Source organism: Delphinus delphis, chromosome 17 (genome assembly GCF_949987515.2).
Source record: "Delphinus delphis chromosome 17, mDelDel1.2, whole genome shotgun sequence".
Lineage (NCBI taxonomy): Eukaryota > Metazoa > Chordata > Mammalia > Artiodactyla > Delphinidae > Delphinus > Delphinus delphis.
Window position 1 is genome coordinate 65,324,275 of NC_082699.1, and position 27,835 is coordinate 65,352,109.

The following is a 27,835-nucleotide window of genomic DNA, read 5'->3' on the forward strand; positions in this document are numbered from 1 at the left end:
TTCCTTACCTCTCCCAATGTCTAACCAGCGCTTGATCTGTGTGGTAGGTCCCTGCGTCTGGGCTGCAAGGGCTCCCTCCCCTCGACCCACCCGATGTCACCCAGATCTACCCTGTTCCTGCCAGCATCCGGCCAGTGCTGAGTAAATACCAAGTGGAGGTATGGGGCCCGGAAGGACTGGGTTGTTCTTTGGGACTAAAGGGCACTGGTGCATTGCAATCATGCCTGCACTGTGTCAGGGGACTTGAGGAGTGGGAAGGAGACGTGGCTGATCGGACGGAGCCACAAGGAGCTGCCCCATCCTTTCCTGGAAGAACATCCTGTGGTTCTCAGGCTGGCACAGCTCACTTTCCCACACCTGAGCCACACCTGCTGGCGCCTCCCTGGGCCTCTGTGTGGCAGCCCTGCCATCCTCTCTTCAGGTTCTCTTCTGGGGAGTCCGGGAAATGAAGAAGGTGCAGCTCCTCTCGGTGGATCGTCCCCAGGTCCTCATCGAGTGTGGCGGGCATGGAGTCAAGTCCTGTGTGATCCAGAGCTACCAGAACAACCCAAACTTCAGCGTCCAGGCAGATGCTTTCGAAGTGGTGCGGGTCTCTCCCCTCCCCTGCCCCACCCGCTCATTCGCTTCATCTCCATAGATGCGACCCACTCCTTCCTGAACCTGACTTGGGGAGATGTTTCAGAGTTTCAGGTGCCCCACTACTCACAAGAAAGAACAGTTTAATTCAGTAAAAAGCCAGAATTGCAGAATGGGATAAAACAGACTTTTGTTGTTGTTTTGTTTTTAAAGGTTCTGGGTGTAGATCATATAGTAAATCAAAGAAGGTTGACAGTGGTTCCCAAAGTGTGGCCCTCAGTTTATCAGCATCACCTGGGAACTTATTATAAATGCAAATTCTCAGGCCCTGCCCCAGAACTACTGAACCAGAGACTGTTGGGACTGGGGGGTGGGGCCCAGACACCTCTGGTTTGACAAGCCCTGCAGGTGACTCTGATACACACTGGAGTTTGGGAACCACTGGCCTGGAAGACACTGTCATGGAACTTACTACAATGGTTAGAGTTTTAAAAAATTATTTGTACATAGCGTGTCAAAAGCAATGCTTGACACCTGTGCTTTTGTTTATTTCTGTGCTCTGATTTGGAACCAACTGTGAAGTCAAAGTTTGCTTTGTCTAACCCAGTCAGTTCCAATGGACACAGATTCTGAATCAAGAAGGACTAGAATTAAAGAATGTGTACTGTGTTTGCAAACCTTCCAAATCAGACTTTGTTGAGCCTCGGGGTCCACCAGGGTAAAGGAATGGATGGGGCGCTGACCCCTCACGCTCAGCTCCATCTTAAATGGCTCAATTCTCATCTGCTTTATATCTTGGGTCTGGATTAATGTTCATCTGAGATGAAAGTTCGGATAAATACAGTAATGACAAAGTAAGAGGATTGAAGCCTATTGCCATGGAGAACTTGGGAGTGTGTGATTTTTGCAGTTTACACCTGGGGTGAATCGTTAGTACCATCCCTCATGTGTTGGGTAATGACTCCCTGGCTTGAGAAGGCATTGCTCCAGACTCTGGCAAGCTGCAGGGATGACCTGTAGGGAAAGGACAGGCAGGGACAGAGGAAGGATGGGTACCTGGCTTGCTTTGGTCCTACACCCAGACAGGTCAGCGCAGGCAGTGCCCCACTTCACCCCAGCCTCTCCCTGCAGGAGCTGCCTGAGAATGAGCTTCTGCACCCACCCCTGAGCATCTGCGTGGTGGACTGGAGAGCCTTTGGGAGGAGCACCCTCGTGGGCACCTACACCATCAACTGCTTGAAACAGTTTTTGTGTAAATCCAGGGAGCCCCTTGCCCTCACCTCACAGGTGGATGGAGCCCAAGTTGTGCAAGGTAGGAAGCTCCTAGATTCTAGCGCTGTGGGCTACAAAACCGTGGTGCCTGCAGGATCTTTCTGAAGAATTTCCTGCGGTCCCCTCTACTTCTTTTATTTTCTATTTTTGGCTGCGTTGGGTCTTTGTTGCTGTGCGGGGCTGTTCTCTAGTTGCGGCGAGTGGGGGCTACTCTTCATTGTGGTGCGCGGGCTTCTCATTGCGGTGGCTTCTCTTGTTGCAGAGCATGGGCTGTAGGTGCGTGGGCTTTAGTAGTTGTGGCGCACCGTCTTAGTTGCTCCGTGGCATGTGGGATCTTCCTGGACCAGAGCTCGAACCCATGTCCCCTGCATTGGCAGGCAGATTCTTAACCACTGTGCCACCAGGGAAGTCCTGACCCAATGCACTTTCATTTTGGCTATTTCAGATTCATTAATTTCCACTGAGCCTTCTGAGACCCCCAGCTCTGCTCAGGAGCTCCCAACAGATCAAATCTTTGTGGATATTGGGCCGCCTCCCACAGTGGTACCCGACTTGGCCCAGGTTCAGGCAGCCAGCCTGGTGGATATCCCTGACCCATCCCCTATGCTGGAGATGGAACACAAACCTGCAGCCCAGGAGCCACCGAAAGACAGAAAAGCTAAGGTCAGAATGTCATCCCTCTTCATATTTGCCAGGCACATTAGAGTTCACTCAGAGGTTTTAGATGCTAATCCTCCCACCTACTAGCTGTGTGACCACGGCAAGCACCTTCACATTTCTGAGCACTAGTTTCTTCATCTGTAAAACGGGGACACCAATACCCACTTCACAGCATTGTCATAGAATCAGATAAGTCAGTGTATGTGAAATTAAAGTGCTAGTCAAATGTGACAGCAGTATTTAATTGAACAGAAACTCTTAATTCATTAGCTTGGAAAAACAATGGTTTCCTCATCAAGGCTTATTCCACAAATATTTTGAACCTACTTTGTACAACGTCACGTAGGACCAAAAAGATGCGTCTTCTGGTCTAAATAGAAGTGAGACTTATCCTCAGTTAGCTGAGATTCTGGGAGGGGAGATGGATAAGTACACAAGACCATAAAATGGGGACATGAGTAATCTTCTAAGTCATAGTTTTAAGGGCAAAATCCTGGTGTATCTAGCAACTGACTTAAAGAAGAAAGCAGGTTTAAGAAAGTCCTAAGAGATGACCTGCCCAGCAAATTATAAAAGCTGAAATAAAAGGCACAGTATGGTAGATGAATGGCTATTTTCTCAGGCTCTTCCCATCTCATCCAGGCTCAGCGTGACTCTCTGACAGCCCACGGGGTTCTCTCCATCCCACCAGCATTGTACCTGCCACTTTATGTTGCAAATTTCAGTTTGTTTGTTGCCACCATAAAACTGTGGGCTTCACCAGGTCATAGATGATTTTTAAAAATATCTCTGTATCCCCCGCACTTGATAGAGTGGCTGGCACATTGTAGATACCCGAGAGATGTCTGAGAGCAAATGGATGATAAGTACACGATAAATTTGGCATGACACAACTTTCTCCCCAAATGCTTCCCTTCTGCCACGTATGCATCACACTGCTTCTCCTATCCCCCCATCACTTATGTTGTAGGTGTCATTTATTTGCATCTGTTCAAATCAGAAGTGATGCTAAAGGAGGATTGTCTACCTATGTCACTTAATCCTCATGACAGTGAAGTGAGCAGGTATTATTGTTCCTAGTTGAGGAAACTGAGAATCATAAAATCATAAACGTTTATATTATGTTTAGAAGCTAATTCCTTTTCTACTTTATCACATTGTATCATGTAGCCTACTTGTCTCCTGCACTGAATTCGAAGCTTCCCAAAAGTAGGGATGATGTCTACCCCTTACATCCCCAATGTCAACCACAAAATCTCATACCTGCTTGATAAATGTCAAATAAACTCATTAATGGATGACAGATTATGAAACTTTTATTGATTTAAGAGGGACAGAGAGCTACAATCACAAAACCTGCTGACACCTCCATCCACTTCCCCGAGGGTACCTACATGTCCTCTTCCTTAGTAAACCACTTAGCCACCAGCATGCAGATCCTTGACACCTAACAATCCATCCTTCATCCCTTGCCAGGATGCCAGGAGACCTTCTTGGAAGTCTACTAAAAGGAGAAAGAGGACCATAGCGGATGAATCTGCTGAAAACGTCATTGACTGGTGGTCGAAATATTATGCCTCCCTGAAGAAAGCACAGAAGGTAGACTCTCTCCTGGCTGTGACAGTCAAGGCTTCGATAAGAGCACAGCACCATTTAGCACTCTCCCCCACCTCAAATCCTTCATTGTCCCCTCTTTTAAATTCCGCTATAGGTAGGCCCTACTTGGGTGTGGTTCTGTTAACTGCTGAAGGGTTCAAAGCCTGAAAGGACCAAGGGTCCAGTACTGCCAAATCCTCACTGTCTGGCTGGAGCTGGCCCTAGGACACAGGCTCTGCTGTAAATGCTGGCAGGTTGTGCAGTCTATCATGGCATCCAGGGAATCTGCCCACCTCAGGGAGGTCTAGCCAAGAGAAATGGGTCTCTGGACATGTGGGCATCAGCGAAGGGGGCTTCAGGTTCACCTGGAGATTCCAGGTCAAAGGGCTCCAAGTCTCCAGCAGATTTCTAAGTTCATATGGGAAATTATCAAAGTAAAGGCAGAGGTCTTGGCCTTAGCAAATGGGAATAATCAGCAGGGTCTCATGTACAGGGAATAAGAAAGGGATTGAATTGTAAAGCCAGAGAACCAGTGGGGAGTGGGTCTGGAGACACAGGTAAAAGCTCAGTGGCCGAATCTGGTAAGACTTCTCATCCCTGAGTAAAAATGGAAAGGAAAGTTGTTCAGATGCTATCATCATATTTTATTGAGTAGCAACTCTTCTGATTCTTTATTTGGAAAGACCATAATTTCTTCATCAAGGACTATCCATGAATATTGACATATAGTTAAATAAACAAACTAAGTGTTAATCCCTGCTTCCAAACACCCTCGTTTTACTACAATGGACACTACCACTTCTGGTGAGTGTTCAGCCCTTTCCTCTTTCTCTGCTAACCTCCCCAGTCCCAGGACAAACCCAACAACCCAACATGCCAGCCCATAAACCTCACAGTTGCAGATTGAGGTGATGCTCCAGGGATGTGGAAGAACAGTGGGGAGAGGGGTTGCTTTCCCAGCAGCTGAGAGGAGGCTGCACACAGAGGACGAGGACGTCCACAGTTTGGTGGCACCGGTTTTGGAGGTGTGGGCGCCTCTTCTTTAGGGCAGGGCATCTCCCTGCACTTAAGCCCTAGGTCTTTACAGTGAGGCTTCATCTGGGGGCTACTGAGGACTGTTTGCGTATTCTTTTAAAATGCAGAGGGCTGAGATAATTGAATGAGAACTGTTAGCAGTCAGGGTTAATAAGTGAGACAAGACAGTGTCCATCATCTCGTCTCCCTCTTTTCTCAAAGGAAAAGGAGAGCAATTCCAAGGAGCAAACAGGCAACACAGGTAAGTGGCTGTTCTGGGGACATTTGAACATGCATTAAGGCCATGTGAGTGAGAAAATGATAAAATGGGAGCCATGGGCACAACACTGGAGCCCAAAGCCCTCATTTCCCTAGTGAGGAAATAATCCCAGGAAGATGACGACACTTGAAAGAGGTCACATAGCTGATTTGAGCTGGATGGAGACCAGATCCCAGGTCTTCTGAGTTCAGTTGAGTGCTGAAATCGACCCTTTGGCTCAAGTCCCTATGTTGACAGTCTTAATGCAGAAATGGCAGAGTAAAACTAGGAGCAAGCTGGGACGACAGGCCAGAGCCAGCACGATAAACTTTAACACAGGTGACCTGGATTTAGCTTCCAAAACTCAGGTGACAAGGTTTGGGTAGATCTGGTTTGGCAGAAGCTCAAATGAAGAGCCCTGGGATTTGAAATGACCACAAACTTGATGTAAACCAACGGTAAGTCTTGGCCTAAAAACAACAGTAACACCAAGTGCTGTTTCAGGTGGCACAAAAAGTGAGAAAACCAGAGCCAAGCTCAGTTCCTCAGGCCACTCCTACTAGCATATTTAATTCTAAGACCAACCCCATGACATAAGCAATCGTATCTTGATTTGCAGATAGTAAAACGGAAGTACAAAGAGGCTGAGTAACTTGCCCAGGTTTATGCAGCTAGAAAATAGTGGAGCTTGGGTGATTTTTCTCCAGCATCTGCTCCTAAAAAATTACTGAATAATCTAAGTACATTTGTGACATTGTGTTAGGCCCTTAGCATATTTGAGCATGAGGTTGTTGAACTAGATGATTCTCAAGTTCCTAAACAGATCTGAGAGGGAATGGATCTAAAGCTTTGGTGTCACTCCATCCTGGGTCTGTTCTTTGCTAGCTGGGTGACTGGGCGAATTACTTACCCTCTCCGTGCCTAGCTTAATGAATTCTTGCATATGGCAGGGAAGGCCAACACATTGCCAGCCCCAGGGCATCCACTGACACTGCACTGCTGCATAAGTGGTATCTCCTCTGCTCCTTCAGTGCACGGTCTGCAGGGCTATGTGCAGAAATCCTACAGTGAAATGTTACTATTTCTTTCTTAAAAGAAGGGTCATGACACATGCCAGAGCAAAGGGAAAGAGGGAGCTTGACTTTGTTTCTTCTCATCTCAACAGCGTAAGAAGTCTAACCATTTTCACTAAATGTCCACAGAGGCAAAACCAGACGAGGTAGTGGTAAATATAGATGGCCCGAAGAAGAAGAAAGACAAAATACTCAAGAAGAAACTCAAAGAAAAAGAAATCCCCAACCTGGCTGTCTTGCAGGTGTGTGGACACAGCCATCTTGGCCATGGTTAGGGTGGGAAACTCAGGAGGTGGGCGTTCTTTTAGTGCTTCAGTCAACTCCAGAATACCTTTGTCTGAATAACTTACTTTGTCTTTGTTATAATCATTGATGCAGAGTAACAAACTAACAAGCATGAAGCCAAGACAGTGGAGCTTGCTAGTTTTCTATTCTCTACATCCTCCTATTGAGAAGGGGCATAGCTTCACTTGGTTAGCCTGGATGCAACAATGTAATTTACAGTCCCCCTGGGTTCACCTCTCGGGGCTTGACATCATTGTGCAGATATGTACAGACTCGACATAGCAGGAGTTTTAAACTCTTACAAAAGTCAGCTTCGTCAGACCAGTCCTAACATTAGCCAGAGGCTATTAGCTAGAGGCATATTGATGGATATGAAAATTGGCATTATGAAAATTATGTACCTAGATAATGAATTTAGGTAAGTAATTTTGATGGGAAATTTGAATAAGTGATTTAATTATATTACTCAATCAAAAACTCAATCCAATTTTCCATTTCTAAAATATATATGTAATTTTCTGCTTGGAAAATTCATTATAATAAAAACAAATATTCCATCACTTTATATGTGTTAAGAATGAAATGTTCAATGAATATTTTTTAATTTGAATGTCTTCAAAATATTGTAGTCTGTATCCAAAAATCAATGACATCAATTAGCTATAAAAAGCTTTGTCACATTTATACTTATATATTATATTTAAAATATTGTTGGTTTAGCTATACTTCTTGGAATTTCAAAGTTTATTAAAAATGTTTTATAAATTTCAGAGTGGTACTTAGTTCTAGGAATGCCAAGTCAATCATATTCCTTATTTTGCTGAAGATAAATTAACAGCGCCTCTTAGATTTTTCCAAGGGGCATATACGAAGGCTGGTTTTGGAGAATCTTGGCAGTTTTCATTAAATCAATCCTGGGCTTTCCTTCCTCTGAGCACACTCTTCTCCCTTTTCCCTAAAGATATACAGTGGGGATCTGGAGAGTGAATTCAACAATTTTGAAGACTGGGTGAAAACCTTTGAGCTGCTCAGAGGCAAGTCTACGGAGGATGACCATGGCCTTGACAGAGACCGAGTCATAGGAAAGTTTAAGGCAGGTTCCAAGGTTAACCCTTTTATCTGGCTCTCCTGTCCATAAATGTCGGATATGACTCAATTCTGTTGGACTGTGGTGTGCGATGTCTGTAAGAAAAATCCTTAATCTCTCTGCAGGCCCCTCCCTCTCTAGAACCCCACAAGACCTAGCCCCAGTCTTTCAAGGTATTTGATTTGTGGCCAGTAAAGTGGATCGGAGCTCAGTCTGTGGAATATGAGGAGGCAGAGTCATTGCCTAAAGGGATCACTTAATTTTACTCTGCTTTTCCCACCCCCTGACCTACCAAACATATGATTTATACAAGCCTATCAGCTGAATGATTAAATTAATCAAACAACACAAACCCTTCATCTGGCAGACTTACGGTGTCAGCACCACAAAGCAGTAGCTGACACTCACTATGAACTTACTGCACGCCTGGGCCCTTTATATGAAGGTGATGTGTTGGAAATCGCATGGGCATTGCAGCTTGCCACTCTGGGTTTAAATCCTCATTTAGGATTTAAATCCTAACTAGCTTGTGATCTTGAGCAGTACTTGACCTCCCTGAGCCTCGGTTGCGGCATCTGAAAATAGAAATACTGAAGCCAAGATTGAATGAGATAATGGGAGGAAACACTAGCTCAGCACCCTGCATGTAAAAGGCACTCAGGATTCCATCTGATGCTCCTATTCGTTTCTCACATAACAGCCCCGTGAGGAGGGTGGTACTGTACCAACACGGATTCACTGATGTACCATGAAGAAGCACAGATGCAGGAGGGTTATGTGAATGGCCTGAGGACATCCAGGGGACAAGAGTAGCACCACCCCAGGTCCTGTTGGGTCCCAGGCTGTACTCCTTTTCCCAGCGCTATGCCCTAGACATTTTTTTTTTTTAACTTTAAAAAACCCTCTTTATTTTGAATAGTTCAGATTCACAGAAAGTTGCAAAGATGGTAGACAGAGGTCTAGTGGACCCTTCACCCAGTTTCCTCCATTGTTTACATCTTATGTAAATATCAAAACCAGGATATCCACATTGATAGAGTGTGTATATAGTTTTATGTAATTTTTATCACATATGTAGATTTGTGTAACCACTACCACAAACAAGATACAGAGCTATTCCGTCACCACAAAGATCTCCATCATGCTACCCCTTTATAATTATGCCCTGCTTGTGACTGTCTCTATCCTCTGGCAATCACTGACTTATCCTCTATCTTTATAATTTTGTAATTGCAAGAAAGTTATATAAATGGAACCCTCCAGTATGAGACTTTTGAGATTGGCTCTTTTCACTTATATAATGTCCTTGAGATCCATCCAAGTTGTTGCGTGTATCAATAATTTATTCCTCTACATGTTTGGTTTTCAGCGGGGCATATGACTATCTTGTTTCAATGGGTAGTGCTTTGTGGTTCCAGGGCTCCTTCTGCATCTACAAAAGCCCCGAGGATTCCGGCATCAAGGACAGCAAGCAGCTGAGAATCCAGCAAGGGATTCCATCCAACCACCCCATCAAAGTCCTGATCAGGGTGTACATTGTTGCGGTGAGGCATCCTTGTTTACTCTGAGGGGTTGTCTTAATCTAGAGCTGCCATAACAAAATACCGTAGACTGGGTGACATAAACAACAGATACTCATTTTCTCCAGTTCTGGAGGCTGAAAGTGCATGATCAAGGTACCATCAGAGTTGGTTTCTGGTGAGACCTTTTTGCCTGGCTTATAGATGGCCACCTTCTTGCTGTGTCCTCAAATGGCCTTTCCTGTGTGTGTGTGTGTGTGTGTGTGTGTGTGTGTGTGTGTGTGTGTGAGAGAGAGAGAGAGAGAGAGAGAGAGAGAGAGAGAGAAGAGGAAATCTGTTGTCTCTTTCTCTTCTTGTAAGACCACCAGTTCTATCGGATTAGGACACCACCCTTATGACATCATTTAACCTTAATTAGCTCCCTAAAGGCCCTGTCTCCAAATACAGTCACATTAGGGGTTAGGGCTTTGACATAGGCATTTTGAGAAAACACAGTTCAGTCCATAACAGAGGGTATGATGTTTGGTTGGTAACATGGACCTTTGCTGGCTTTTCACTGAGCGAAAATATTTCCCAGGCTGAGAGGACTGCTCTGTGTAGCTTTATTTGCTCTCTGTGGTTGCCTGCTAGCTGGGCAGGAAACCAAGTAGCACTGAAGCAGGAAGCTCACAGGCAAGACAGTGGGAAGAACCAGGGCAGAACAGGGCAGCTGCCACTGTGCAATCCTCCCCCGCCTCCGGGGCTATGCCTCTGTTCTGCTGCAGTCAGAAATTTCATTTCCAGTGTATTTCCAAGAAAAATATTATCTGCCCTAGGCTTCCTCCTTTCTGATAATGAGAGCACTAAACACTAATTGTGAAACTTTTGGTCTGATTGCCAGGAAGCTTGGGGCCAAATTTGGTGCTCAATCAAAGCAACTGTGTACTAGACATTTATGGTTCATGTAGTTGTTTTCATCTCCTGACCTTGGAGTTGATTTTCATAATCTTACTTGATTGTAGTCATTATATTTTACATTAATTCTTTGCTTAAATTGCCTAAAATCGTTTTTAGAAACTGAAATGAAACATAAAACAAAGACGAATTATTCTTTAATGCCAGGGGACAACTGAACATCCCCTTTCCATCATGCAGTTCTCATGTTTCCTTTGTTATTAGCAGCAACGTCATCATGGCCATGACCACCATGTGCCAGGCATGTTCTAATCACTAAGGATATTGTGACGGAATAAAACACAGTGCCTGCCCTAGAGGAAGTCACAGTCTAGTTGGAAAGATGAGAAGTAACTTGTAAAGTTATCCAATAAAGGATAAAGGATCCAATAAAGGATACTACAAGTATCCAATAAAGGATACTTGTAGTATCCTTTATTTATTCATTCAACAAATATTGGGAAGACCCTGTCTTAAGTCCTGGAGTTAATATATTGAACAAGACAGACAGTATCCTTGCTCTCATGAAAATTATAACTAATTGGGGGTGGTGTGGGCATTAGGAGGGTATGAAAATAAACAACAGACAGATAAATAAGCAAGATGAATGTCAGAGATAACTGCTAAATAAAGAATTAAAATTGGGGGATGTAATCAACTATACTTCAGTAAAAAAGAAAAATTGGGCAATATGGTGACGAGAGTAAATGGGGAAGGGACAATTTTGGATGGAAGCCAGGATCTTGACCACTAGACCATGGGGCCAGCAGGGGAGGGACAATTTTGGATGGAGTTTCTCCCTAAGTAATTGACATATAGGTTGTTCACAATTTTTAGCTATTAAACGTTCTAATGAACAACCTTGAAAATATAGCTTTGTGTGCTTATACCCTCCTGTCTGTAAGACAGAGTCCTAAAAATGCAATTGTTTCTTATCCAGCTCTCATCTCTGCAGTTTCTCCATCTTCTCCATGTCCTTCCTCACCAGCTCCCTACCCTGGTCCTCCCTGATGGAAACAGATCATTACTCAGCTGACCAGCGCTAAATGCAAGACTGATGGGGTCATGGATTCAGAGTCCACTACTTCTGGGAGGAGGCTTTAGGTCTATCCCATAATTTTACATATTAATCTCAGAGAGATGACATGTTTTGCCCGAGATCACATGACTACCTAGAACTGGAACTCAAATCCATGCCGTCTGCTTCCTGGTCCAGCAGATTCCTCATTACTCTGTGCCAAGGGCTGCTTTCCACTGGGGAGACAACTCCAGAGAAAGTAGAACTTGGGCAAAGCTGATAACTTTTAACAGCAGAGTAGAGAGGCTAAAACAGTGGTTCTTAACTTTATAGCTGCACACTAGAATCCTCTAGGGAGCTTCTAAAGATCCCCAGGGCCAGGGCCTGTTTAATCAGAACGTCTGGGAATAGACCTCAGGCATCAGTATTTTTTAAAACTCCCAGGGGATCCCGGTGCCAGCCAGTGTTGAGAACCACTGGACCAAAGGGATTTTTTTTTTCTCTTCTCCAGGCATTTAATCTTAGTCCAGCTGATCCAGATGGCAAATCGGATCCCTACATTGTGGTCAAGCTTGGCAAAACTGAAATCAAAGACCGGGACAAATACATCCCTAAACAACTGAACCCGGTATTTGGAAGGTCAGTGGCCACCTGGGTCTCATTGCATTGTCCGCTCTGCATTTGTTCTTGTGGTGCTTCTGTAGGGTGTTTGGTGTGGATACGTGTGTGGGTCTGAGTAAACAGTGCAGGAGATTAAATGCAGACTCCTGCCCGGGATAACAGCCAATCAAGCCTCTCTTCATGGAGAAGGGCTGAATTCTTTCCTTGGTCCCCTCAGCAGCTTGGTTCTGCATGGTCTTCATGGCCATGGTTTTCCAATAATGATTCTCCCAGATCTCAAATTTAAGACACCACTTGAACAGTCATCAGATTCAGCCTCCTGCCTTGGAGAGAGTTCCTTTTTACAAACAAGATAACCAAGGCCCAGAGAGGTTTAGAAACTTGTTCAAGTTCACACAGCTCATAAGTAGAAGAGAAGGGGCCAGATGTTTGGTCTTTTGTCTTCTACCAAAGAGATTTTTCCATCATATCATCTTGCAGCTCATTTGAGGTGACCCCTGCGGTCAAAAAGTGGAACTGCACCCCCCACCTGTGTTTTGTTTTCCTGCAAAGTGTTTACAATGCATCGCACTTGTGTTATGTTTAGGTGAACCAGGCATTCTCCAGTTCACAGCAACCCTACCACCCCATTTATCTTCTAAAAGGATATGTCACACATTGATGTTCCCTGCTTGGGTTTGTGCTCTTGACTGCCAATAACTCTGGAGTCAAGCAGACCTGGGTTTCACCCTGCCACATACAGGCTGAGTAACTTTATGCAGACAGCTTAACCTCTCTGGTCCTAGTTTTTCTCATCTGTAAAACAATAGCAGTGATACTTGACTCTCAGACGCCTTTAGAAGATTAAATATGACAAGCACCTAGCATGTTGTCTATGATAGTGCATAGTAGATACTCAAAACTCATTAGCTTCCTTCTGCTCTCCCTTGAAAATCATTTTAGCAATGCACACATCTTACGTGTATTTAATGTCTTTTTTTCCGGAGTAACAAGGAGCCTGGGATGAAATCTTTATCCACCTCATTTAAATTCATTTACACATTTGTGATCGCTTTGGACCCTCTGACATTTGATCAGCGCCAGCCTCTTACATTTTGTTGCTCCCAAGGAAATAAGGCAATAAACCATCTTGCCTGTTCAGATGAAAGAGAATGATTTAAAAGACGTGCTGGGGAAACTCACCCTTGCTTCCCCGATCGGGAGTTGACCTTTATCATTACCTGCTGTTTACGTAACCAGCACTTCATTTTGTCAAGTGCTTTGCAGTCACGTTTTATGAGCTGCTCTCACCACAGTGCCATGAATTAGACTGGTTTTATAGCCTCCGTTTATGGCTGTGGTAAGCAAAAGAAGAGGGTGATGGAATAGTCCCTCCTGCCTCTGGCATTTCAGAGCCTCTTCCAGAAGCCCACCAGGTGTGGATGCTTTGTTGGATGTATATTTAATTGTTACTCAGGGACAGACATTGTTGGCTCAATCTGTGTTCCAGCAGGGAGCGTGGAGGGCTCTCATCCCCGACCTGGGGCCTGGGGAACTCCTCTTTGAGACCTCCCCATAGGAGGATATCACAGGCTCCACCCCTGATGCCCTGGCCCCTGGTCTGCTTTACTTTTCTTCATAACCTGTGACATGAATTGGTGTGTTTATGTCTGTCTCCCATCTCCCCGCTAGAATGTAAGCTCCATTCGTGCAGGGACTTGGTCTAGTCTGTTCAATGCTGCATCCCCAGCACCTAGGACAGGGTGTGGCACAGAGCAGATGCTCTTTAAATATTTGTAGGATGAGCAAATGAACAAACAGATTGACAAACTACCCTTCAGTCAGTTTTCAGTGGGATTTCATGGGACCCCATCATCCTGAGGGGCTACATGTCTGAAGAGTTGGTCAGAGTTGGTCGTTCCTCATGTTCTTAATAACCACAGTGCCTGGCACATAATGGATATCTCATAAATGTCAAATGAACAAGTGAATCAATAAAAGAATGAATGAATGGGCAAAGAAACAGTGAGACATCTTTGCTCTGAAGCTTTCGGTACTGAATGTTTCTACAAGGCTCAGTTTTCACCCATTTCAGGATGCATTCTCTTTTCTCACACCAGTGCTGTTTCTAGGGATCCTATCTCAATGACACACACACGTTGGTATAAGCCTAGTTTATCCCCGAATGACTGGAAGTCCAACCATGGTGAGCTGTTTTTGGTAGTTTTTCTAAGGCAGCGCTAATGAAAATTCAGGAGAGGTGAACCTGTGAGCACATAGCACACAACTCTGGGAGATGGACCAGAACAGTTGAGCCCTCTGTCCTCTGTCATGGTTGCCGGGGGCAGTTAAGCACTTAATAAATCCTTCCTTGGTGGCAGCAGCTTGGTGACGGCCAAGCTCAGAGGTGGCTGGGGGCTTTCTTGTGAGATGCCTCTAGAATATCAGTTACAGTTTCAAATCCAAATCTTAGAGCCCCAGAGAGGCAATACTGCGTCTTCAGGTGGAAGAAATGAATTTCTTTTTTGCATAGCTGTATCCCTGGCCTGCAAGAACTGCCAGCCTCAGTCAGTTACAGGCACTGGAGCTGTCCAGCATCTCTGCTTCTTTCTCTCTGAGGAGGGCTAATTGGCTCCAGGCTGTGCTGTGATTGCTGTCCCTAGCAACCTGGAGAGTGAGAGTGGACCTGACGGTGACGGCAGCAGCCCAGACAGGCCTGAGGACAGGCAGGGAAATAATGGGTCTTCTATTCTCCCCTCCTCTGCGCATCCTCTCTGTCCCTTGTTTCCAGACCAGCCTTCCCACCTTGTCCCAGGGCAGAGACAGGAACAGCTGGAGAAACACTGGTGTATCCTTGATTTTGTTTTCAAGAACACATTTCCCTAAAATGCAGGCTTTCACTCCCAATTTAATTCTTAGTTATCTTCTCTAACGCTCAGTAGCACGGATAATGCATTGTCACGGGAAATCCGACAGCATTGCTATTCCTTTCAACACTGATTGGGGTGAGATCGTGGAAAGAGAACGGTACCAGGAGTTAGGAAACGGGTACTTATCCCAGTTTGACCTGATTTAGGATCCTGGGCAAGTCCCTTGTGTTCTCTGGATTTCAGTTTCCTTATCTGAAGCGATTGGATATGGTGATTTCTGAGATCCCTTACAGTTCAAGGAAACATTTATCGTGTCTACTCTCTGCAGGTGAAGTGCAGCCTCCAGTAATGTGGAGATGAAGAGGTCTCTGTTCTCAAGGGGCTCAAAATAATCTTGCAGAGACAGCATTCCAGTCCTGCAAGTCTATGTTCTAATGATTTTCCATTGTCAATAGGATTTTCATTTCAAATAAACCCAGCTGGTATTCCCTGATGAAGCAACAATGGAGGAGAAAGGGAATGGTAAATTATTGGGTACCAGGTTGAATGCCTGGAAGTAAAATCTGTGTTTATACAAACACTATCGCATTTAACCGCTCTGCTATATTATAAAGAAGACATATTTATCCCCATTTACACATAAAGAGGCTGAGAGGGATGAAATAACTTTCCCGATGTATTACAACCGGAAAGTGGCTGATTCAAAATCCAGATTAGAAATCAGTCCTGTTTGAGGCCAAAATCTAAGACTTTCCTCTCCCTCTTGCTGTCACCCTAGTTGAAGACTACAAGGCATGGTCCACAAAAGAGGAGATGATTGGCTACTGGAAAACTGACAAAAGAGTGGGAAATTGGTTGCATCTCAATGAAAAATTAAACCACATAAACACCCATTAAGTAGTAACTGGGTTGCTGAGTGTTTAGTGAGTTCATATGGACTGTAGGTGGGCTAAAAGTGAAGCAGGGAAAAGTTCTCTGTATCACCAAATGCTGTTGATTCCTAAACCTCTGTTTGGATGGCAGGTCATTTGAGATCCAGGCCACATTCCCAAAGGAGTCCTTGCTCTCTGTGCTGATCTATGACCATGACATGATCGGGATGGATGACCTCATTGGTGAGACAAGGATTGACCTGGAGAACCGCTTCTACAGCAAACACCGAGCCATCTGTGGCTTGCAGAATCAATATGAGATGTAAGTTATTCCTCCCATGGAGACACTGTTGGTGTTCTGAGGCTGCAGCCCATGTGCTGGGAAGGCCAGCCAAGGCCCAGATTTAATATCTCAGATGTGCTCCATGTCAGCAGAGCTAGTTTGGGGAAACTGCTCACTGCACTTGAGGGTACTTGGGGCTGGGGAAGCAAAACTGATTTAGAACCCAGGGCAGGTTCTTCAAGAGTCAAGAGCTGAATTGTATTTGTTCATTCGATCAGCTGGGCCTGGTGGACAGAGTTCCCAGTGGGGAATGATGCTAGAAGAATGACTAATATAATACAAATGCCTATATCCTAGTTAATTACAACAAACACTCATGAGTGCTTACAATATACCATGCACTTTACATGGAGTATCTCGTTCAATTCTCTCAAAACCCATTAAGGTGTTATCCCCATCTTACACAGGTGGGAAAAGTGGGTCCAGCTCTCACTCTTTACAAAGATTTTTGAATTCTGATTAATTTAAAAATATAAATTATCTGCTTTATTTTTTTATTTTTACTTTTATTAAGCCTTTTAAAATAACATTTATTTCTTAAAAGCTAACCTGTGCATAATAGGAAACCCAAAACACAAGAAGCAAAAAACAAAGTCATCCATAATCACCAGCAGTTTACTGTTTGATGTGTCCTTCTAGGTCTTGTTTTTGTATCTACACGACTAAGCGTCCATTTTTATGTAATTAAGATCATACAGTTATGTAACATGCTATTTCACACACCACGAATATTTACTATTTCAAAGTCCCAAAGCTATGAGTATTTTAATAACCAAGAATACACTACACCCACTCAACCTGGAAGGAAAAAATGTAATCCTGCCTTTCTTGGTGACAAAAATTTCATAAAAGACAAAAATAGCAGTAGGCCTCTAAATAAAGATATTGGCTGAGTTACGGTCAAAATACTACATTCCCTTAATGTTCAATTAGAAATGAGACATAGAGCAACAGAGACCAGCTTTATTTTTTAAAGTATGATATATTTAATATCTTAAGAAGAAAACTCTTACAAATATCAGCTAGGAAAATGTAAAAGCATCCATTAGATTTCCATGGTATAATTTTAGAAATATTTCTTCTGAATATAAAGTAATATATAGTCCTTGTAGAAAATTTAGGACATACGGAGGGTACAAAATGATGCTTAAGATATTTTATCCAGAGATAAAATTTACATTAAAAAATGTGTATGTATTTCCTTTTAGTATTTTTTTCTATCTATTTACCCCAAAGTTGGACTCACACTATCCATGCAATTTTGTAAGCTTCTTGTTGGACTTATACCCTTATAAGCATCTTATGATGTCATTAAATATTCTTCAAAGTCATTATTTTAATAGTGGTGTTCCATTATATAAATTTACTATAAAATGATATAACCAATTTCCCTTCCTGAATTTCAGGGCATTTATATTTTTCTTTCTTATTCCATTAGAAATATTGCTGCCATGCACATTCCCATACAAAAGCCATTGCAAACCTTTCTGATAATTCATTCAGTGTTCATCCATGGATATGGATTTATTCCATTAAAAGGAATGCACACTTTAAAGACTTTTAATATATATGTCCAAATGGCTCTCCAGAAGGGTTGGACCAATTTACACTCTCATTAACACAGTCTGAGCATCTCTTTCCTCCATGGCATGATTTTTCAGACAAGTCTCTACTGCTGGCCTGTTCTTCTCTGAGCCTAGAAGGCCGGTTCAGTTTTGGGACTGTAGTGAATTTGTAAGCCTCCTGGTGTATTTACATCATTCTCAAGTACCTGAGAGGGTACCATGCAGAGAATGATTAGCTGTGCTCACTCTGAAGTCGGTAAAGGAAGCCACAAGCAAACATGGTGGATCTTTTGTTCAGGAGAATTTCCTGACAGTAGAACTAGCAGGGACCAGGATAATTTAGTCAGGGAAGTTGTTCTCTGAAGTTTTAAAAATAAACAAGAGCACTTATTTCTGGGGAGGCCTATGTATGACTCTGGGGGTGGCTTGGAGTCTTTTCAGGATCCTCATATCTCTGGCCCAGTGTAGGAAAACTGCTTTATAGCCATGTTTTGGTTTATTTCAATGCTTAAACAAATTAAATTCTGATGAATCCCGCATCCCAGGGAGCAGAGAAATCCAGGCTTATCTTGGTCATGGTTCCTAGGGAGCATCTCATTGCAAGTTAATAATTTTTAACCAAACAGCTAGTTTTTTAAGGGAAGAAGGGGTTGAAAAGATTTAGAAACTCACCACTAGGAAATAACTGATTAGAGAAACGGCACATCAAGACTTCCTGCCTGTGACATGAGTTGGCGGAGGAGGAGAAGGGAGGAAAGAAGCAGAGAAATTGGAAGGATGAGCTAGGCTTTCTTCTTAGAATATGTAGCAGCCAAATAGCTATTCTGCTAGGGACAGAACAAACTAAACAAAAACTACCTGCAAAGAAATCCACAGAGACAGAAAGCAGATTGGTGACTGCCAGAGGCTGGGTGGGGTAGGGGCAGTGAGGAGTAATTGCTTAATGGGTAGAGGGTTTTCTTTCGGGGTGATGACAATTTTTTGGAACTAGATAGAGGTGGTGGTTGCACAACACTGTGAAAGTACTAAAGGCCATCAAATTGGTCAACTTTATAATAGTCAATTTTGTTATGTGAATTTCACTTCAGATTTTTTTTAAAGGATGCATTTCTTTAAAAAAATATCCAAAACTACCTGTAAGGAATGTTTATGTCAAGCTACTCAGAAGTTCTGCCTTTTGTACAAGCATACATATGCAGAGGTATTGACCAGAAGAGAGAGAAGATGATAAAATGAAAACACTAGCCCCAAGCATATAGAAGGTCAAGTTAAATCTGAAGGATTAACACAGATCATCCTTAGGCGGTCCTTTTTACCAGGACCTCAGATGTGGCTCCCAGGGAGGCTGGACCTCACCCTCTGTCCCTCCTCCACTTTTCAGAGAAGGATACAATGCCTGGAGAGACACGTCCAAACCCACCGAAATCCTCACCAAGCTCTGCAAAGACAACAAGCTGGATGGCCCCTACTTCTGCCCTGGGAAAATACAGATAGGAAACCAGGTGTTTTGTGGAAAAACAGTCTTCACCGAGGAGGACACAGGTAACTCCCCCAATGTATCCCGCTGACATGGCTCTTCTTTTGAAAAGCCTGCTTTCAGTGGTATTGGTGACTGAAGATAATGCTCATTTATTGTAAAATTAATGCATGCTCACAATAGAAAATATGGAAAAGTAAGGAGGAGGACGAAAATCACTCTTAATTCCCAAATTCAGAGATAACCATGGTGCGTGCTGGTATATTTCTTTACAGAAATATAAATTTTGCACAGTGTGTGTGCAATTTGGCACATTTTTACATAATTTTAAATGTACCATATCTATAGTTTTGTACTCTGCATTTTCTATTTCCAATAGATTATGACAATTCTCTGTTCTTTGAAACAATCCTTGATAATATTCTATTTTATGGCTGTGACATTTATTTCCATTGTGTCCATTTTTGTAGTGACAATGCTACCACGAACATCCTTACACATATTTTTGCATATTTCTGATGTGTCTACAGTACATATCATATAAGTAGAATTGTTGTGTCAGAAGATAGACAATACCTTAAAATTAATATTACATAAAATAAATCACTGGACACAACTCAAATTACCCCCATAAGTGTTATACCAACCAATCTCCTGTTTCAACACCAAGAAACAGATTTTTCAATACGAGCAACATAGGACGTACCAGGAAGATCCCAGAGAGCCTTTCATAAATTTAGGATAAGAAAAAAAAGCCACCTTTACTTTAAGGTTATAGAACAATTTCTCTACTGTCACACCTGTCCATTTGATGCTTAAAAATTACCTATATATGGTTCAGTGCTCCTGATGCAAAAAGCCCGATTAAGTACACGCTACAGGGTGTTTTTTTTGTTTGTTTGTTTGTTTTTGTTTGTTTGTTTTTGTTTTTGCGGTACGCGGGCCTCTCACTGCTGTGGCCTCTCCCGCCACGGAGCACAGGCTCCCGACGCGCAGGCCCAGTGGCGATGGCTCACAGGCCCAGCCGCTCCGCGGCATGTGGGATCCTCCCGGACCGGGGCACGAACCGGCATCCCCTGCATCGGTAGGCGGACTCCCAACCACTGTGCCACCAGGGAAGCCCTACAGGGTGTTTTGACACTATGTTGATCCCACCACTTCAATGCCAAGATTTCTTTTTACCTTGTTTTGGCCCCAAGAACTTCTTAGAGGTTCATGCGTGCAGAGTTATTGACATTTAGTGTATTAATGATATTGATGAATTTCTGTGAGAAAAATACTTTTTTGTAATGTATTCTATGAAGCCACTTCAGTCCCTTGGTCAGTATTCTACATTTCATGATTAACCAATTTACTTGCCCACCAGAAATCTGAAATTATATTCATTAAGATCAGTTCTTGACTGATTAAACTTTTTGACAAAGATTTAATTCATTGATTACTTGTTCATCCCTATTTACTTTTACTGACTGTAATGACTGCTGTTGGGAGATTCTTTTGGTAGCCTTTTTCTGGTTAAACCTGGTTCAACTTTCCTATGTCGAATTTGGCCCTTCTAAACTTTGTTCAAGAAGATTTTATTCTTTCAACAATTTTTGCCTTATTTTGTGAGTATCGTTTCTACTGGCAGTTTTTGTCATGAATTACCTTTTTTGGTAAAACGATAGATCAGAGAATCTTTTCTGGAGTAAGTGGTGGTAGACGGGAGATCCCAAGCAATGATGAGAAAAGTCAAGAGACATCGATGGGCACATATTGTGGCTGTTTCACCACGTTGCTTAGGGTCACACTGGTTCTCCAGGCCCTCTCCCACTGTGGTGTTAGCAAACAGTTTTATGTCTCCAGGAAACATACCCTCTCTCGTCCCTTGCAGCCAAGTTTGTGATTCATAGACTCTGAAGGAGTTTGATTCAAGGGGTGAAGGGAGTCCAGTACTCCAAGACTCTGACTGAGCTCTGGATCTTTTGGTCAACCCATCTCATTTCCCACTCTCTTAACTTTCTTTTAATTAATTTTTATTTTAACTGAAGTATCGTTGATTTACAATGATGTGCAAATCTGTGCTGTACAGCAAAGTGACTCAGTTATACACATATATACATTCTTTTTAAAAAAAATATTCTTTTCCATTATGGTTTGTCCCAGGAGATTGGCTATAGGTCCCTGTGCTATACAGTAGGCCCTCGTTGTTTATCCATTCTCAATGTAATAGTGTGCATCTACCAGCCCCAAACTCCCAGTCCCTCCCTCTCCCTCCCCCTTGGCAACCACAAGTCTGATCTCTAGGTCTGTGAGTCTGTTTCTGTTTTGTAGATAGGTTGGCTCTCTTAACTTTCAAACTCTTTCCTCTTCCCACCACTCTACTCCTACCTCTTTCCATTCTCTCGTCCTTTTTCTCTTTCACTGCCTTTTCTCTCTCCCGGTTCCTTGGTATATTTAAATGAACCTTTAAGGGAGTGTTTGAAAACGCATCTGACAGCCCATGACTATCACCTTACAGGAACACATCTGACAAGTCTCTTTATTTTTCTCTCTTCCATGCAGATGAGACGGTGGAGTCGTACGAGCACTTGGCCCTCAGCGTTTTACACTCTTGGGAGGATATCCCGGAGGTTGGGTGTAGGCTGGTTCCTGAGCACGTAGAAACTCGGCCACTGTACCACAGGGATAAGCCAGGAATGGAGCAGGTAGTGGCCAAGACAGTTCTGGCCCCCATAAGAGTGTTCATCCCCGAAGAGAATGACTTTTCCCCTGCAAGTTAATCTTGTGTGCTGTATAATAATGGTTCTCAACCAGGGACAGTTTTGCCCCTCCTGCCCTGGATGTTTAGCAGTGTCTCATATATTTTTGGTTGTCTCACGTGGGTAGGGGTGATATTGGCATCTAGTGGGAAGGGACAGAGATGCTGCTAAACATCCTGTTCTGTACTGGGAAGCCCTCCACAACAAAGAATTATTCAGCCCCAAACGAATGTTGAGATTGAGAAACTCTGCCCTAAAATCAGAGTAGGATTTAGTGCTCTTTCCCTTTTATGATTTGAGTTATCACGTTCTTTCTGAAGAATCCTGACATTTGAGAAACTTCAAAACTCATCGGATGTGCCCAAGACCTTGTCCAAAAATCTATCAGTAACCACACAGCCCACTAGTTTTCCCAAAGAAGCAATAGATGGAGGCTTACCTTGAAGAACTGGCAAAACAAGCTGTGTGGAAAAGATAACTAGAGATCTGGCTTCTGAGTTAGAAGGGAGGAGAAGACACGTTTATTAAGAGGCTTTTATGTCCTAGGCCCTTTACAGAAATTATCTCACCTAATTAGGATGGCCATAGATTTAGTTATCCAAATTAGGGCCATTTTGAGAGGGAAAGAAGGCACTATTAATAATTAAGCTGATACAAGGGGCACACACCACGATTTTCCTAGACAAACCGGTGTGTGTGTCACCTCACGCTTATTTCTTAATACAGCCTCACGATGAAATTATTATAATCCTTACTTTTAAGATGAAGAAATTGAGGTTCGGAGAGTTTAGGTAACTTGCTCAAAGTTACTCAGCTGGTAATAAGTAGAGGTGGGATTTAACCCAGGCAGTGTGAGTCCCTAGATCTGTCCCAACTCTGGACCCACTCTCTGTGTAGTCTGGGCAAAGCACGTGGGCTTGACTATAATGGGGCAGGAACTCCCACACTGCTATCCCAGCAATGCTGGGGTATAAACCTCCTGATAGCATGTGTGAGGGCATGTCTGGATAAACTTTTACCAGATGTAGAAGCTTATGACTATTTCCTAAGATTTACTACCAGATGTTTGAAATCTTCTGGTTACTGGTATCCTTCATTTTGCCTGTCAGATGTAGCTTCTTGGTTAACGGTGAATGTTAATGTCTCTTTAGAGACCTAGGAATATAATCCTCCATTGAATTGGTTCTTCTCTTCCCGAATGCTAACTCTTTGCCTACATTGCCCCTTCCCCTGGAAATCCTCTTTTTTTTTTTTTTCCTAGCCAAAGCCCCTCTCATTCACCCAAATCCTACAAATCCTTCCCACTCTGTTGGAAGCCCCACTTACTTCATATAAAATCTCCCCTGACCATCCCAGCCCTTGGTGATCACTCACCTTCCTGCCTGAGCTGATGGAGCAATTAGCATGCATACAACAGACCTGAATATGGAATCCACTGGACTTTCTCCCCACCTGGGCTCTCACATCCCTTGCAACAGGGTACATTTTGATGTATGGAGTCCAAAGCAATGGATGGAAGGCCCTGTTCTGCCACTAATTAGCCACGGGACTTCAGATAATTTCTTTGACTTCTCTGAACCTTAGTTTTTTTATGTGTAGCACAGAAACGTGGCTGGGGGTGAGCACTGATGGAGACAATGGATGCTAAGCTACATTGGAAGCAATGAAGCATGATTCTTCTGACAGATAGTGTTATCTTTGTAATCCTTAGGGGTTGGTAAAAAGAGCAGGGTCTCTAGAGTCAGCAGACAAGGGTTGAATCCAGGCTGTACTATGTGTTGCCTGTGTAAACATGGGCAAGACATTTTCTCATCTGCCAAGTAGGAATAATAACATCTACCTAGTGGGGATATTGGAAGAATTAATGATTTTCAAGTGCATAGCACTGCGTCTACCACATAGTAGGTACGCAATAAGGTTTTGCTTACCCTTCCCCTTCTCTTGATATACGGTCCTCTTGATATATGTTCTAATTTTTAATAAAAATATAAGTTCTGTCTTTGTCAACAAATATTCTGAATATAATATGGATAATATCCTTATTATATCACATTACATTATATTATATTATATGTACCTAATATCCATTACTAGTAAAGGGATCTGTTAACACCGTGAATGGTCAGTGTCCATGTGATAATGCCCCCCCAAAAAAATCTAAAGGATGTCTTCTTAACAAGGGCCGCCTGCAGATGTGGGTGGACATGTTTCCCAAAGACATGCCTCAGCCTGGACCTCCTGTTGACATTTCGCCAAGGAAACCCAAAGGGTAAGTAACCTGCAGCCCCACCTTCAAGGAAAGAGACCAAAGTCTCGGACTAAAGGATCATGTCATTTGATCTGGTGTCTGATACATTACATTAATCAGCTGACACCTGCTAATCATGCCTCACTTGCCACCCGGCCAAGTACAGCAGGGGGTGAGTGGTGGTGATAATAGTAGTGGTGGGGATTGAAATGGTGGCCCCTGTTTTATGGTAGGAGCCCCTGAGTTTCAACATTCTGAAAAATGTCAGTTAATGCAAGGAGGATGTGCTCAGAGAAATTCATGTTCTTGGCGATTCCAGCTGGGACACTTGGTTTTGATGGAACGAAGACCTTAAGTCTTGACATTTTAGAACTTGGTAAAGTTGAGGAAGCTTATAGACTCACAGCAGTACCAGAATCACATAAAGACCAATCGACTCAGCGTCCAAGGTCTTCAACCTAAGTCTGCCTTCCCTTATCCCAGGTATGAATTGAGAGTGACCATCTGGAACACAGAAGATGTCATTTTAGAGGATGAGAATATCTTCACAGGACAAAAATCAAGTGATATTTATGTTAAAGGGTAAGATCACCAGCAAACTCCATACCCCCTTTCCTTCTCCTCTTTACCTCTTTAACCCCTAACCATCTCACAAAAGGAGTCCATCTTACTCACCTTGTTAGATAAGGTCACTTTCTTTGTCAAGTATTTGCCTTATTTGGTCATTTTGCTAAGAATGATTATCCCATGAAATATTTTTGTGAGGAAGTCTTATTATATAAACATCTCTTTCAGTTAAATATTGGATACCTAAACTTTTTGAATGACATTCAAAATACCTTTACACCAGAAGGAAGTAGAGAGCTGTAGTGCTATTGATGAAAGATTAAGTGTTAAGAAGATTATAAGCCTAGTACAAAAGCTAAACTTTATACCTTCCCGTTTGCTAGTTTTACCAACCTAGGACTCAGGAAACTAAATATTTTGTATCTCTCTCTTACATCTTGGCTATAACACAAATGTCTTTGTAGGTTTCCTTTTTGCCCCTAATCAGGGAGGGAGGTGAAGTGGTAGAGAATCAGAAACAATGTGACTTAAACATGTACCCTCAGATAAAACTCATCTCAGAAACAGTCAATTCATCTCAGCCTTATTTTGGTATCTCTGTTTTCCCCCAACAAGAAACCCCCTTCCTCACTGACACTCCCATTTCTAGTACACTATTAAGTCTTGTTCATTTTACTCCCAAAATAGCTGTCAGCACTGTCCATTCTCTTCATCTCACCACATCACCATCATCATCTTTTCCTCCATCATTTCCTGCTAGGGTCACTGAAATACCAATATTATCTGAATTGGTCTCTCCCTATTCAGTCTTGCCTCCAATAATCTGTTCTCTATTGTTGAAACACGAGTTATCTTTTCAAAACACAATCTCAGCACATCAGTCCTGTACTTAAAACCCTTTAATGACATCCTATTTTCTCTAGACAAAGATCCAAATCCCTCATATGTCCTAAAATATCACACATGACTAGACTTTGCCTATGTCTCCAGACTCATCTCGCTGGATCAATACTCCCCCTTGCCTTCTGCTCTCTAGTCACACCGAGCTTCTTTCCCTTTTTAGAATGTGTCCTCACCTCTTCTTCCACAGGGCCTTTGCACATCCCTCACTGGTGACTTTTGCCATCCCACCTATCTCCCTCCATCCTCTTCCCTCCATGACTGTAGCTCCATGAAGGCAAGAACCATCCCTGTTTGCTCCCATCACTCCCCTAGCATCTAGCTCACTCCTTGCCTCGTAAGAGATACCACACATATATTGGTTGACTGAGCACCATCTTTAGCTAAATAATTGTGCCCATACCCCAGGTGGTACCACTCCTCTGGGAATAGAAGGGTATTTACCCTCCCCTGCCCCAGGGTGGGTTGGGGTGGAGGGAGGGATGTCTGCTTTCAGAAAGCAAGTGGTTTGGCATTATCAATTAGTTTGAATTAAAAGTACCTTTTTTCCTCAAGAATTAATTAGCTGTGGATAAAGTACTAGGGGAAAATGTATTCATTGTGGCTTACTTTATACTTGGCACGGAGGAAAAAGACTAGATAATACTAAGAGGAAATAACATAATAGATCATTTGGAGTACGCAAAGCACTGTACATATACTATCTCATATAATTCCTCTGAATTTCTATGAACTAGATATTGTCATTGCTTCCATTTTCCAGATGAAACAAAGGCACAGAGAGGTTAGATAATTTACCTATGTAATGTAGCAATGTAATGTAGTGGGTGCAGAAATGGTACGTGTTATAAAGAGGTCGCCCAAGGTGAGAGGAAACTCAGGTTACACTTTCATTTCACATTTCCTGACTTCTCCCTTTTTACTGAGTGTGGCTTCAGATCTACCCAAGAACTGAAGACAATTCCCCAACCTGACTTAGACCGAGAGTCTTGTTTCAGTTTCCGACCCTTTGATCCCTATTTATCTCTTTCGGATTCAATGGAAGCTTTCATCTAAATCTAACTATATCATAATTTTAAAACCATGGATCTGTGACCACAATGAAACTAGTTAAATCGCTCTTGATTATACTGATGCCTGAATAATGTTCCCTGAGTGTTTAATTCTTTTTCTGTCTTTATTCAGGTGGTTAAAGGGTTTGGAAGATGACAAGCAGGAAACAGACGTGCATTACAACTCTCTGACTGGAGAGGGGAACTTCAACTGGCGCTTTCTGTTTCCATTTCAGTATCTCCCAGCAGAGAAGCAAATGGTCATTACCAAGAGGGAGAACATCTTTTCCTTAGAGAAGATGGAGTGTAAGACGCCAGCTGTGTTGGTGCTTCAGGTTTGGGATTTTGAAAGGCTGTCTTCAGATGATTTTCTGGGTAAGCCAGTGGCTTCATCAAGCTCGTATTAATGTTGAGGGTTTTGTCCCAGCTTTTGGAGAACTTAGTCTGAGTTAGCTCCAGGGATAGTAATTTCAATGCTATTTAATAATTTTGATAGCAAAATATTGAAACACTCCAAATAGCCCTTAATAGGGGATTGACTCAATAAGTTACAGTGCATCGCTATGGTGGAAGATACATATTCAGACAGACTAAAATTGACCTTTGCTTTACTACTAAGAAGCTATTAAGTTTTGAGCTAATTACTGGTCTCCTCTGTACCTCAGTTTTCCTCAGCTGTAAAATGGGGATAATAATATTACAACCTCAGAGGGGAGCTGTAAGTGTGATAATATAATTTAAAAACGAAGGACAATGCTTCATACATAGTAAGCACTCAGTAAGTGATAACCCTGCAGCCATTAAAATATTAGAATATTTAATGAGTTGGATAGTTGTGCAGGGTGCATTAAGTGAAAAAAAGTGTATAGGAAAAAATCCCCTTTCGGTAAAAAATATGTTTATTTTTATAGGAGAAAGAGATAGTCAGAGATAGCCAAAGAGACAGAAAGACTGATACAAGGATATGAACTAATAAGTAGGACAGTCGTCAACTTTTGGGAGGTGGAAAAATAATAGAAAAAAAGATTTCTATTTTTTGCTAATGTGCACGCTCTAAATGTTCACAGTGAACATACATCACTTTCGAAATAAGGAAAGGTTATTAAGGAGAGAGAAATAGAACATTCTCGTGGAATTATCTTACTCTGGCTTATATTCACTCATTGAAAATACACTGTTGAAAACTAGTGAATACAACAAAAAAGAAGCAGACTCACAGGTGACAGAGAACAAACTACTGGTTACCAGTGGGCAGAAGGACGGGGAGAGAGGCAAGATAGGGGTAGGGGAGAGGGAGGTACAAACTA

At 42.8% G+C, this 27,835-nt stretch overlaps 1 protein-coding gene across 1 annotated transcript in view; it reads left to right on the forward strand.

Annotated features, from left to right (window-relative positions):
• FER1L6 (fer-1 like family member 6) overlaps positions 1-27,835 on the forward strand; it is a 126,477-nt gene that overhangs the window by 86,354 nt on the left and 12,288 nt on the right. Inside the window, exons 22-37 of the mRNA XM_059995163.1 lie at positions 48-158; positions 422-583; positions 1,708-1,888; positions 2,294-2,511; positions 3,985-4,107; positions 5,341-5,380; positions 6,580-6,692; positions 7,697-7,828; positions 9,241-9,366; positions 11,805-11,932; positions 15,787-15,957; positions 18,925-19,085; positions 21,565-21,707; positions 23,942-24,030; positions 24,493-24,591; positions 26,662-26,903. Of these exons, the coding sequence (XP_059851146.1) occupies positions 48-158; positions 422-583; positions 1,708-1,888; positions 2,294-2,511; positions 3,985-4,107; positions 5,341-5,380; positions 6,580-6,692; positions 7,697-7,828; positions 9,241-9,366; positions 11,805-11,932; positions 15,787-15,957; positions 18,925-19,085; positions 21,565-21,707; positions 23,942-24,030; positions 24,493-24,591; positions 26,662-26,903 (2,239 nt within the window). The remainder of the gene's footprint in view (positions 1-47; positions 159-421; positions 584-1,707; positions 1,889-2,293; positions 2,512-3,984; positions 4,108-5,340; positions 5,381-6,579; positions 6,693-7,696; positions 7,829-9,240; positions 9,367-11,804; positions 11,933-15,786; positions 15,958-18,924; positions 19,086-21,564; positions 21,708-23,941; positions 24,031-24,492; positions 24,592-26,661; positions 26,904-27,835) is intronic.